Source organism: Mastomys coucha, unplaced genomic scaffold (assembly GCF_008632895.1).
Source record: "Mastomys coucha isolate ucsf_1 unplaced genomic scaffold, UCSF_Mcou_1 pScaffold22, whole genome shotgun sequence".
NCBI lineage: Eukaryota > Metazoa > Chordata > Mammalia > Rodentia > Muridae > Mastomys > Mastomys coucha.
The window spans coordinates 26,895,023-26,908,370 of record NW_022196905.1 but is presented as its reverse complement, the minus strand read 5'-3'; the positions used below and the strand labels follow the sequence as shown (position 1 = coordinate 26,908,370).

Below are 13,348 nucleotides of genomic sequence, written 5' to 3'. Positions count from 1 at the left end.
CACCATGACTATCTCAAGGTTGAAGCCACAAGGAGTTGATCCCTTAAGTCTTCTCCCCTTCAGCTGCTTTTCAAAGTAGAGCTTCGAGGTTTTAGGGTGATCCCTCCCTACAGCCTTTGTTGGGGGTTAGAGACAAAAGGGCAGTTAGCAATTCTACAGCAGTCAAGGGAGAAACAGGTAGGTGGGCTGCCCTGGGGCTTGGCTTGAAGGTTCTTGTAGGTTGGTTGTGCCTAGGGTTAGGAGGGAAGCTAGGCGGGGTAGGGTCAGGAAGGTTTAGCAGTCGACCTCAGCAACAGGTTGAGCTGTAGGTATGTATATCCAGCCAGCTTGACCTTGCGCATGCTCAAGCACAGCAGTGGGAACCTCAGAGGAGGAGTTTACTAGGGACTGTATTCTATTCCACTCTTGGTTTCTCTGTGTAACGGCTCAGGCTGGCCCCAGAGATATGCCTGCCTCTGCTGGGACTAAAGGCGTGTGCCACCAGTACTCCACACATCCATTCTACTCGTAACCTGCCACAGATGCTTATACCCACAGGATGCTTAGGAGAAATTATCTTTATAGAAAAAAATTTTTTTTTGGCTGGATCTCACACCCAGCCAAAATGACCTAAATTTAGGGCCACAAAGCAATTAGGCCTGGCTCTCAGTGCTATAGCCATAGCTGGTCTGAAATTCACTAGGTAGATTAGGCTGGGCTTGAACTCAGTGATTCCCCAGCCCCTGTATCTCACATGTAGACTTATAACACATACTTCCACATACTTGGCAGAGGCCTTGGGGCTTTTTTATTTTTTGGTGCCCAGACCTTACCAGACATTGGCATTATTTGGGCCAGTGGTCTGGTGCTACGGCTTTGGAAGTGGAAGCCCCTGAGGACTGGGTCACCAGCTGAGAGCCAGGCCTAATAGCTTTAGGGGGCTAAAATGAGGTCGTCAACCTGCTCCTCAGAAGGGCTCAAGTGGATGTGTATGTTCTCTGAAGGTTTGTTGTCTAGGAGAGGGGATTAGACTTGAGACTGAGAATTCCCTGATAAGTTAAATGGAAGTGATCAGCAGACCATGTCTCTTTAAAACACTTAAAAATGTGAATTTATGTAACCAAGAGCATGTATGTTTGCCCTGTGTGTCCAGGAGCCCACGGAGGTGAGATGAGGTAGAGTACCCCTGGAACTGGAGGTACGGATGGTAGCCACCATGTGGGTACTGGGAACCGAACCCTGGTCAGACAGTAATTATTCACCAGATGGTAATTATCAGTCCCGCTCTCCTCCATGTTTAAGTCAGTCCTAAGTCATTTTTGCACTCTCTGTCATTGCTATGTTAACTGCTTAATTTATTTAGTCTGTTTCATGGCCTAGCACAGGCCCCACTCCCACACTTGCTGGGGACAGCACAAGCATAATTGGTCACAGGATACTGAACCATGCTGCTGTCAGGAGTTCAGGAGTCCCTCTGCAGCAAGTTTGCAAACTCCACACACAAGTACAGTCCCCATTCCATAATTCATCTCATCTATGTACAAAATATTTCACATATCACCCCTTATCTATGAGCTAATAACAGCAACCACTCTTCCTGGATCCCCCCACCAGTACAACCCATCACACATATTTATAACCAAACCCATCCCCAATTTGTTAAATATGGTGTGAGCTCCTGCTTAGGAGATGATAAACCTTGGGGAGTTGGAGAGTCCCTGGACGCCTGGCAGCCAGGGGTGGAAAGTGCCCCCAGAGTTTCCCAAGCCCATGGCCCTGGAGTGTGGCTCAGGAAGTAAGCTGGACCGGCAACAAAAGAGGTAGAATCTACAAGGCCCAGCTCAGGAGCTCTCTTTCTATCTCAGTTTGGGGACTCAGCAGCCACCAGTGCCTGTCCCAAGTTGATGCCTGTCCCAGACATTCTAGAGGATGTGCAGTAGCTGCCACAAGGGTGCAAAGAAATTGATGGGACCCTCTTCTCTCTGCTCAGACCCAAAGTCTGAGGCAAACCACATCAGCATCCAGAACCCATCTATTGTTAGGCAACATCTTGAGTTTTTGACTGAGCCCACCACCCTGGATATAGGGCTTTTAGAGGGCAGGACCTCTTTTTGTTTCCAGCCCCAGCTTCTTTGGTGTTTTTGTGAGTGACTGCTTGTTGAGACAGGATGCTGAAGTGGAAACTCCCCACACACTGATGTGGTCCCTGGGCTGGTGAGCAGAAACCAGTCTTTTTTGTTTTTTTTGGATTCTGTAGGTTTCACCTCACACTAAGACTCTTCAAAACCTGCTCCAAAGGGCACGGCCCAGGATGGAAGGAGAAATGGCTACTGTCATTTCACACGCTTTGAAGGTTCCCCGTTTCTGTTACTCATACTACTGCTTCAAGTCCTGCACCTTGCTGAACCAGAGACTCCAGAGCCCTCAGGCCAGTTCACTCCCCGTCATCTTGCCCAGCAGGCCAGGTCATGCTGATTAGTGTAAAGCTACAGCCTCCCAGAATCTCAATCCACAGAGGTCCCGAGCGAGCAGTCCCGAGTAACAGACTCTTGATCTAGAAGCCAGGCTCTTTTATCCTCTTCACAGCTTTCAGGTGAGTGTTGGATTTACAGATAGAAACTAGGCCCCCAAACCTGCAGAGAATTGTTTCCCTGCACCCAAGTGCCTCCTGGGGAGGTAGGAGGGATGGCTTGTTGTGCCTCTAAGCAAGCCGTCAATCCACAGGAAACTTAGGCAGTCCTGCTCACAGCAAGGACAGGGCGCAGAGGGGGCAATGCTGGCTGTGGAATGTCCCCCTGCAGGGGGATGGACCAGGGCTAGGGTGGCGAGTCCCGGGTTAGGCCGTACTCCATGCTCACAGTGTGGTCCAGTTCTTCCAGCTCTGCTGGCAGTGGGATGGCCAGCTCCCCCAAGAACAGAGAGAGTGCCTCGAAGGAGTCCTCCAGCTTTGAGAATGCTGGTCTGCAAAGAGAAGGGATGAACAACAGGCAGACATGAGCATGAGAGGATGGCTCTGAGGCTGCATCTAACTCCTTCCAGGCTCCACCACCTCCGGCAAACCCTCTACCCTCTTGCTGTAAATTTGCAAGGTAACACCGTGACAAGTCTGGCCAGGCTAGAGATCGTGGATTAAGGCAAAAACATCCAAAGAGATGAGACCCTCTCATGTCTTAGAGTAAATGCAACAAAAGGTTAAGGTTGGTTTCTATACTTATTAAAAAGAAAATTTGGGTGCTGGTGATAGGGCCCAGTTGGTATAGTGCCTGCCTACCACCCACAAAGCCCTAAGTTCAATTCTCAGCATAGTAACTGGCCGTTTTGGTGTACGCCTGTCATCCCGGCACATAGGAGGTAGAAGCAAGAGGGTCAGAAGTTCAAGGTCATCTTCAAGTATATGTCTAATTTGAACCAGCCTGGGTGACATGAGACCCTATCTCAAAAATAAACAGAGCTGCAAACAGAAAAAATTGTGAGTCCCCCAGGCCTTGTCCTTGTTAGGTGAGAGCTCCAGTACCAGGCTACACCCTCACTCTCCATTCTATGGAGAATGGTCCCCATAAGCTCATGGGAAGGATTAGGCTTCCTTGGGGTAGGTGTGTCACTGGGGTAGGCTTTGAGGATTCAGATACCATGCCAGACCCTGCCTGTGGATCAGATAATGTTCGAGCACCATGCCTGCCTGCTGCCTGCCTGCTTCCTACCATGCTTCCCTACCATGAAGATCACAGACTCAACATCTGAAACTGTAAGCAATCCCCAAATTAAATGCTTTCTTTTATAAATCATCTTGCTCACGGTGTTTTGTCATGGCAATAGAAAATTAACTAAGATAGCTTCTAAGTCTATTTTTATTATCCAAAGTTAGATGCTTTACCTACAGGCCTTATGGTCATTCCCCAGGTAGCATCTCTTCATCTATGTGCCTCTATGGTACTGAGGATAGAACCCCAGAGCCTTGAACATTCTAGGCAAGTGCTGTATCACTGAGTGATGTTTCTGCCCACACTCTCCTGTTTAGACAGGGTCTTACTATGTAGTCCTGGTTATCCTAGAACTTTCTATGGACCAGGCTGGTCTTGAATTCATGAGAGATCCACCTGCCCCTGCCTCCTGAGTCCTGGGGTTAAAGGTAGGGTTAATGCCTCCTAGCCTTGAACCTGTGATTCCCCCCTCCAAAGGACTCCCAAATCCTGACTTCAGAGGCATTTACCTCCATGCCCAGTTTTTACCCAATGGCAGGGATCAAACCCAGGCTTCACACATTCTAGCCAGGTACGGTACTGAGTTCCATCCCCTGACCCTATTTTAAGAGTTGTAAGCTTTTTTTTTTTTTGAGATAAAAGTCAGATGATACAAAATTAATCACTATGTTTTATGAGGGCGTGTGGGTGAGTGGAGCATCTGCTCATGTATGCTCGCTAAAGATGCAACCCAAGACCTGGCATATGCCAGGCAAGTCCCCGTCGTTCCTTAGACACACCACCTCACAAAACATAACAAAACTCCCACTGCTCTTAATGTCTGCAATCCCATCTTGTCCAGCCTCTTGCTTCTGTGCTGCCTGTTCCCTAATGTGGCTGTCAGAGCTGTCAGGGGCTTCAGTGGTTTTAGCAGTTTACTCCTGAGCTCATGGGTTCTCCTGCTTGTCCAAGGAACGGCACAGGATGATCTAAAGGAAGTGTCTCAGGCCCTGAGGGCTGTAAGGTGGGAGGAAGGGTTGAGACACCAACCTGCTCTCAGGCTCTAGTTTGCAGCAGATAGCAGCCAGGGGGAAGAAGGCTGGGGGACAGTCTGTTGGGACAAACTTCTCCCAGAAAAGCTTTACATTGAGGCCAAAGTCCAGTGTGCGGGGCAGGCAATCAGGATCAGCATATACCTGTCCAATGATCTGCAGGCAAGAAAAGGGATGGTCAGGAAGGACTACAGAGGCCACGGATAGAGGAGGAAGAGATGCTCTTGGAGACAAATACGCAGGGCAGCAAACCCCTAAGTTAGAGGGAGGGCAGCCCCGTGCCTCACCTCTTCTTACCATGCTAATGGAGACCCCTCTCCACACTGAGTGTGGATACTGAGGAGGCTCAGAGGAGAGCTGCCTGCAGCAGAAGCAGTGTTGGTAACGGAAAGTAGGAAGCTTCCACTTACCCCACCCTGCCCATGTCCCTTTGCAGCTATGTCCTCTACCAGTTCAAGGCTCTACAAAGTGAAGGGCTGGATTTGATTGATGTCTGAAACCCTTTGGCTGCCATCACCTTAATTTTCTGTAGATGTCAGATAGTCTATTGCAATCTACTGAAGAAAGCAACTTCGTAAAATACTTTAATTATCCTAACCATTGTGCGTCTCTCCTCTCCCTCATAATTTTGTAGGAGTGAGAAAGGTTTTCAATGTGTTTATTTGACTTGGCTTTGAGAGATACTGGGCTATGCTGCAGCCCAATCACTGATTTTGTGGTAAACTATTCACCTTGTAGGAGAGAAACCCAGATCTCAGGGAGGCAGGGCTCCTCAGGTGTCTGAGCCTGAGCTTACCTCACAGAGAACGATCCCAAAAGAGAAGACATCCACCGTCTCATCGTAGCTCTTACCTTGGGGAGAGAAGAAAGCGGCTGTCAGGTTCCAGAGCCAAGAACTAGGGCTACAACATCCCCAAAGGTGCCCGGGGTAGCCATCGACTGCGCGTGTCATAAAGAACTGCACGCAGGTTCAGGCTCATCTAGACTGACCATGAGCCAGGGTTAGCCAGGCAACCCACTGCTTTTTTTTTTTTTTTTTTTTTTGGTTTTTCGAGACAGGGTTTCTCTGTATAGCCCTGGCTGTCCTGGAGCTCACTCTGTAGACCAGGCTGGCCTCGAACTCAGAAATCCACCTGTCTCTGCCTCCCAAGTGCTGGAATTAAAGGCGTGCGCCACCACGCCCGGCTTAACCCACTGCTTTTTAAGAATGCTAGGCAACATCCACCAGGGGGCACCATACTTCAGTTCTTGATCTGGAGACAGAGGAGGCTAAGGCTAGAGCTCTGAAGAGTCTGGGCCATTTTGAGACAAAAGATCCTTAGAGCTCACCTGCCACCCAGGATGGCATGCTGCTTTCCCATCTGTGTTTGGGAAAGGAGTTTATGAGGCCTGGCTTGGCCAAGCCTGAAAGATCGCCTGCCCCCTCTCTCAGAGTGCCTGTCCCTGTCCCAGGCCTCACCAGCTTACAGCACTCAATTTAAGACATGGCTTCTGTTTTCTCTCTGACTCTTTTCCCTCCAAGGGTTCAGAACTTACCATTCAGCATCTCGGGGGCCATCCAGTAGGGGTTTCCCACTACAGTGTAGCGCTTCTTGCGGTCACTCTTGCGTAAGGTACGTTTCTTGGTGGCGGCCTTCTCTACCGGAGGCCTTTTCCTCTCTTCTACTATAAGACGTGACAGCCCAAAGTCGGCTACTACCACTGTCTTGTCCTAGTAGGACAAGGGCTAGGTCAGGACCTGCGGTGTGGGCTTCTCTAACCTGTCCCTGGGTTGTGGGCATGGGCAAGAGAGACCACCTTCAAGAGGAGTGAAGTTACACAGCAGAGGAGAGTCACACCAGAAAGCTCTCCCAGAATGCGGTGGCTGGGCCTTGGTAGGTTTTCTCCTGTCAGTCTGATATCTGCCCACAGATTCCAAACTAAAGGGGGAGGAGCCTCAGGGAAGTGACCTGCAGAGTGCAGCTCAGGTGGGTTAGGGTTTCTTGTCTATCTTCAGCCCTTTGTCTTGTTTTTTTGGTTTTTTTTTGGGGGGGGGGTTCCGAGACAGGGTTTCTCTGTATAGCTGTGGCTGTCCTGGAACTCACTCTGTAGACCAGGCTGGCCTTGAACTCAGAAATTTGCCTGCCTCTGCCTCCCAAGTGCTGGGATTAAAGGCATGCGCCACCACCGCCCGGCCTTTGTCTTGTTCTTAACAAGGACTTGTAGTTGCCAGAATAGGTTAAGAGAAAAGGTCAGGCAAAGGCAGTAAGGGACAGGGGAGAGCTATGGGCCAGTCATGTGAAGAGGGTTAAGGGTTATTTCAAGTTGGTATAGAAGAAAGTCGGCAGGAAACACAACACTGGAACAACTGTAACTGAGGCCTGTGTGAGGAACGCTAGCCTCATGCTGCCTGTGTGGATCAAAGACCCTGCAGCCTGTCCATGTTGTGAAGTGGGGCCAGCAAACTGTTTTAGAGGCCTGCTACAAGGCAAGAGTGCTACACAGACAAGGAATTCAGCCCCCATTCACACCCAGACTCCTGCCACACTAAACCAGGGTAGGGGATTGAGCCCAGGGCCTTCTCTTCTGCCTGCCAGACAGGCGAGCTAATCCCTTCTAATAATAAACACCTCAAGGGCTGCTCCTGGGGAGGTGAAATTGTTCCTGCAGGTGTGTGTCTGAGAGCTTCCATAAGATGGGGATGGCAAAAGGCACTTGAGGTGGCAGAAAGCCCAAAATAGAAGCCCATAGGTGGTGTGTCTGGTCTGAGGCCAGAGGGATAGCCCCAGGCAGCTCAGGCCAGCACAGTGGGACGTACCAATTTGATGAGACAGTTGTGTGAGTTCAGATCCCGATGGATGATGCACATGGAGTGTAAATAGGCCTGCAACAGAAGCAGGAGCCTTGGAGCCTGTTCTCCCAGGCCACGCCCATCCTGCTTCCCCTCTCCCCCCAGCCCCTAGCTACTCCTGTCTTCTAGGCCAAGCCTGTTTAGCTTCCCACCCCCACCCCCAAGCCACGCGTGTCCTAACACCAACAGAAAACTGCCAGCTTCTGCCCAGGTTTTCCCAACAGTTGCCAACTCTACTGGCCTCTGAGTCCCCCATCCTCTTTAGATTGAGGCAATCAAAAGTGAGTCCCCTCAAACAATGGTCCTCCCTACTCCTCCAGGTTCTGGCTTCAGCCACTTTGGGTTTTCCTGCCTGTGGTGGGGAAGAAATGACCTCCTGACTCACCTCCCCTGAGACACCCTCCCTCCTCCTCCTCTGTCTGTACTCCAGCCCCTCCCTCTTCCTGTCCAGCCATTTCTAAACTATTTTTACTAGACATTCCCGTATCACTCTTAGGAGCTACTTTCTTAGTCTTTCCTTTCCCTGTAGATGCCCTCTTCCCTAGCCCCCATACTACTGCCTCACTGTTCTTGGCCCACAGAGTTTTTCCTGTAGCTGTAACCTAGCCTGGCTGCCTGCCAACCCCTCCTCAAAGGCTGGCATACCTCGCTCATGTACCCTCTTTACTGAGACCCCTGCATGCTGTGCTTCCCTTCCAGTCTCCACAGAGCCATCCCTTTGCAGAGCCATCTTCTCCTGTGCTGGTCACTGCTGCCTGCACAGCTCCTCTGCCCCACAGCTCTGGCTCCCCCTTCTCTTTACAGAGCTGGGTGACCACCCGCAAACTCCTGACAAGCCCGGGACCCAGCCCTTCCTTTTCTACCTCACTTCTTCACTGTGAACAAAGGTTCCCAGAAGAATGAGCACACTCCTGGGTGCAGCCCCTCCCTACGCACTGTGCCTACTGTGTGGAACAGTCACATCATTAGTACCTGTCAGTTGTGAGGATGGCTAGACTCATTCCCACAATGCACTCAATAGGAACTTTAGTCTACTACTGGCTCATTCTTTAGAGTTCATCTAGAATACATGTCCCCGCCCCCCCTCCTATTTTGTAGGTAAGGTGCTTACTCCGAGGTCCCTCGGCACCTGAGCACCTCTTTGACAGCAAGGTCAGGGTACCCTGAACTATGGTTTGCCTTGGTCATGCCGTTTGGTGTTAAAGAGATTTGGAATCCTTTGAGAATAGAATTATTGACTGAGAGAGTAGCTAGCCAACACTCCCTTGGCACTAAAAGAAACTCAATAGGCAGTGGCTGAATGTTCCAGCCCCCGTGATGGGTATCTGCCTTTGGAGCAGCCTGCAATCCATGCACCTCACTCTACACATGTACACGGCTGTTGGAAGGACTCACCATTCCAGAGGAGATGCCTTTGGCAAACCTGACCTTCTGTTGCCAGGGGAACGGGTCCTGCAGGGTAGGGAGAATGTCCATAAGAGGAGTCCTTCCCAGCTCTTGGTCTAGACTCCATTCCAGTCCCTCCCACTATACACCTTTGATGGCAAACAAGGTCCCTCTAACCCTCAAGGTTCTAGAGTAATGGGCACAGGTGTCCCTCTGATTACCCACCAAGGCTCTTCCTGACTATGGGGTCATGTGCTCACCACACTGCGCAGAAAGTCTTTGAGTGTGCCTCCCTCGATGTACTCTGTCAGCAGGTTCAGCTTCTTGTCCTTGTACAGAACACCAATGAACTTGAGCACATTAGGGTGGTCCAGGCTTCGCATCACTTTCACCTGGGGAGGGGGACAAAATGAGCACAGCCTCATAGGTTTTGCACCCTGGGCCCTGGTTTTCTAGGACATGCTCTAGAGAACCAGGTGGGAGGGCCCAAGAGTGAGACAGAAGCTGTTGGTGGTACTGCCGAGCAGGAAGCCCCACCTGGCCCACTGCAGCTCCCTAAGGAGCAAGATGCAGTATAGATGAGATGCTCATGGGATGGGCTATCTGTTCCCTGGAGTCCCACTCCAGGATATTCGGTGGTGAACATAACAGCATGTATTAAACTGGTGTGTTCATACCATCACTCCTATACCCTGAATCTCACCTTAGACTGGCCTGTAGTGTCTTTAGTAAGTGTGCACTCAACAGATGCAATGTAATTTAGAGGAGTCTTTCCCCTCAGTCATTTTTTCTATCTTTGTCTCCCCTTCCTTCCTTTCTCCTTCTCTTCCTTCCTTCATAATTTACTCTGAGTGTATGAGTATTCGGCTCCACGGATGTGTGTGTACCACATGTGTGCCTGGTGCTGGAGAAGATCAGGGTGGGTCAGAACTGGAGTTATGGATGGTTCTGAGCCACTGTGTAGGTGCTGAGAACAGAACCCAGGTCCTCTGCGTGAGCAGTACGTGCTCTTACCTGCTGAGCCATTTGACTGGCCTCTCCCCAGTTTCATTTTCTATTTTGAGACAGACTCATTCTGTTGCCTAGGCTAGCCTTGAACTTGCAGCCCTTGAACAGGAGTCCTCATGCCTTAGCCTCCGGAGTAGCTGCAGGTACAGGACTGGGCCACTAGGTCTGGCAGCAAGTTTTCCTTTGAAAAGACACCCCTATTTCACTTTCTTTTCTGAAGGGGCTCTTACTGAGTTGTTCCGTCTGGCTTGGGTTCACTCTCGGGGTCACATGAGCCTCTTGTTTCAGCTCCTCAAGTCTAGGTCTGCTGGGAAGTCCACGCCAGCTCTTACCTCAGTCAGGAAAGTCTTCTGGGTTTCCTCATCACAGCGAATTAACTCCTTCATGACCATCACTTTGCCTGTGGCTTTGTGAGTCACCTACAGGAAGGGCAAGTGTTAACAGCACAGAGACCAGCGACAATTTTGGCATTCTGTTTGTGACAATCTGTAGGCTAAGGGAGTCGTTCACTGGTAGAGAACTTGGCTGGCATGCTCAAGGTCCTGGGTTCGACCTCCAGCAGCAGGGGGGGAGAAAATAAGACAGAAAAAGCAAAGGAAAAAAACTCAAAACCCTTTGCAGCATCCTCCCATTCCTTGGAGGACAGACTAGCCAGAGATCGTGGGTAGAGAACAGCACAGGACAGAGGACTCAGGAAGGTAGAGCATCTTCTCCCTAGAATGCTAGGCATGCATAAGAGAGAGCCAGGACTCTAAAGAAGGAAGCGGGAAGGATGGGAGGGTATGCTGCCAAGCCAAGCAGGGGCTTTGCTCATCTGGCACAGAAGTGGGTCCCCTGGGTGGACAGAGTCTGGGGACAGGGTGTCAGCATCACAGACATGCACCAGGGAGCTGGGTGGGTCAGAGGTGAGCCTTCCATCCCTGCTGCCTGGAAAGCTGATGCACAAGGCTTACCTGACCCCCCCTCCCAGCTCTCAGCAGAGGAGGAGGAGGAGGAGGAGAGAAAGAGAGAAAGATTAGTTCCTGAGCTCACTAGGAGCTTTTACCTTGCAGCATGCCCTGCAACCTGGAGCCTGTGAGCACCTAGCACAGCCTCACTGATTGGTGGCGTGAGCCAGGGACGTGGACCCTAACCTGAGCTTCCAGATCTACTCACTGTAGGTGGCTGGAGGGACAGAAAGGGCACCTCAGACATCATCACTCACAGCCAGGAAGGAGGCCTGTGTCCTACAGGGTTGCAGTGTGGCACTATGGCTCAACAGGCAAACTTGCCATACAAGCCTGATGACCAGAGTTGGATCCCAGAACCCATGTAAAGGTAGGAGAGAGTGGACTCCCCAGAGTTGTCCTCTGGTCCTCACACAAACATCATACACACAATAAAGCTTTGAAAGAAAAGGTAAAGGAAGTTGGTGGTAGCAGAGTGCAGCGGCTGCTTCCTGTGCTCACCTTGATGGCCTGCCCAAAGAAGCCCTTTCCCAGGACCTCCCCGTGGATCAGGTCGCAGGGCCGGAAGATCTGCTGTGAGTAGCTGCTGGAGCAGCGGAGGGATTCTGAGCGGCTGATGTCGCGGCTGAGGAGCAGGGGTTCCTTGGGGGAACTGGGGCCAGGAGACTTGGAGATGCTATTACTGCGCCTGAGGATGAAGGAAGGGTGAGAGCAGGCAAGACAGCATGACAGGAAGCTCCGGGGCACCTGGTCATTCCAGCGGTTGTTATTTGGATGGTATCTCTGGGGGAGGGGGATGTGCTATTTGGGGGCTGCAGACAGATCATAGTAAAAATGCATGAAAAATGGGAAACGAGACTAGAGACTAGAGGTGAATGGATTCCATCCTGCACTGAGAAGTTCAGGGAAGCAGGCTGGGGGCCGATGGACTGAGGAGTTCATGTACAGGATGGTTAGAATCTACTAGTTTACGATGCTCCAGACGTAACAGCACTGCAGACAGCGATCACTGCCCCACGGCTGTACCACACAGTGACAGATGACTCCATCCACAAAAGGGGCAAATGGTATCTTAGATCCAATTTTGAGTAAAATTGTACTCGCCTACATCATTTACATTTTAAGATAATAAACATGTATGGTTTTTATGACAATAAAGCTGTTGTATTCACATTTGCAAAAGCGACCAGTTACAGTTACATATAGTTGGTGACTGTTATTCTGACTTACTGAAGGAAAAAGTTGACCCTCGGTCCTGTGCCACCTTGCTTGCCCACAGTACACACAAAGCTAGCTGCCCTTTCTGAATAGAGGCTCTTCAAGTTATGTGAGCAGCTCTCTGGCCATCTAGTCTTCGCTTTCCAGCCCCTGTCTGCCCTTTGGTACCTTGCCTCTACTAACTCAGTCATGCTGGCCAAGGTCCAGAGGCACTCAGGAATGATCTCAGTGGGGAGGTTGTGTTTCCAACAGAAGCCAGACAAAAGTTGCCTGACTGACTCAGCGCATCGGAGCCAGGGAGTGGAGAAGTATGAGGTTCCTAGTTCTGACAGTGTGTGTGTGACATTAAGGAGTGGTGACAGCCTTGTGTCCTTTGCTACACTTACTCTCACAGAACCCCGCATCACAGATGCAGACACAGGGTACAGGGTATGAGGGGAAATGAAAGGTACGGGTATTTTTGCCTGAGAACACAGGGACCTGTCTCCAGTCCTGTAGGTAAGTAGCCTACTCAGGGCTTACACACAAGGTAGCTGTTGCCCTCCACGGGCTTTGCAGGCTTTGGGTATTAGGATGTTTGTCCCCCGAGTCTTAAAACATCTGTGTTTGACTGGGCACAGAAGTGCCTTTAACCAGGTTGGCCTCGAACTCAGAGATCCACCTGCCTCTGCTCTCCCAAGTGTTGAGATTAAAGGCAAGTGCCACCACTGCCTGGCATCTGTTCATCACTTTCTTCACCAATTTTTTTGTATATTTACTTGGCCCTATTTGTTTCTGTTTCCAGCCCCACATTTCCTCCATGATAGATTTTAGAGATTATTGGCATTACAATTTCCAGTCTAGTTCAAGTTTAATGGATAAAACTCAAGGTTTTGTTTTGGTGTGTGTGTGTTTGTGTGCACCTGTGGACATTGTTAGAGAGGGAAAAACAGAACATATGTGTGTATGTACAGATGTGTGTTTGTGTGTTTGTGTAAACATGCAGAGGCCAGTGGAGGAGATCAGGAGTTCTCTGCCACTTTCCACCTTATTCCCTTTAGAGATCTCTCTCTGAACCTAGAGCTAGGCTGGCAGCCAGCAAGTACCATTAATCCTCCTGTCTCCACTCTCCACAGTGCTGGGTTATAGGAACGTGCATAGCCATGCCTGGCTTTTTACATGGGTACTAGGGAGCCAAGTTATCCTGTCTGTTTAGCAAGTAGTCTGACCACATCCCCAGCCTGATCCTCACTGTTCTGAGATAGCATT

At 50.4% G+C, this 13,348-nt stretch overlaps 1 protein-coding gene across 4 annotated transcripts in view; it reads right to left on the bottom strand.

The window, feature by feature from the left end:
• Nucleotides 1–1,313: 1,313 nt before the first annotated feature.
• Nucleotides 1,314–13,348, bottom strand: part of Limk2 (LIM domain kinase 2) — a 70,454-nt gene continuing 58,419 nt past the window's right edge. The window contains exons 8-16 of one of the 4 annotated variants that reach the window (XM_031340650.1): nt 11,384–11,570; nt 10,268–10,354; nt 9,188–9,319; nt 8,937–8,993; nt 7,509–7,574; nt 6,248–6,422; nt 5,508–5,563; nt 4,710–4,867; nt 1,314–2,940 (exon numbers count right to left, since the gene is read on the bottom strand). In XM_031340650.1, coding sequence (XP_031196510.1) covers nt 2,796–2,940; nt 4,710–4,867; nt 5,508–5,563; nt 6,248–6,422; nt 7,509–7,574; nt 8,937–8,993; nt 9,188–9,319; nt 10,268–10,354; nt 11,384–11,570 — 1,063 coding nt within the window. In that variant the 3' untranslated portion in view covers nt 1,314–2,795. The remainder of the gene's footprint in view (nt 2,941–4,709; nt 4,868–5,507; nt 5,564–6,247; nt 6,423–7,508; nt 7,575–8,936; nt 8,994–9,187; nt 9,320–10,267; nt 10,355–11,383; nt 11,571–13,348) is intronic. The other 3 variants (XM_031340653.1, XM_031340651.1, XM_031340652.1) reach the window with 3 other exon arrangements.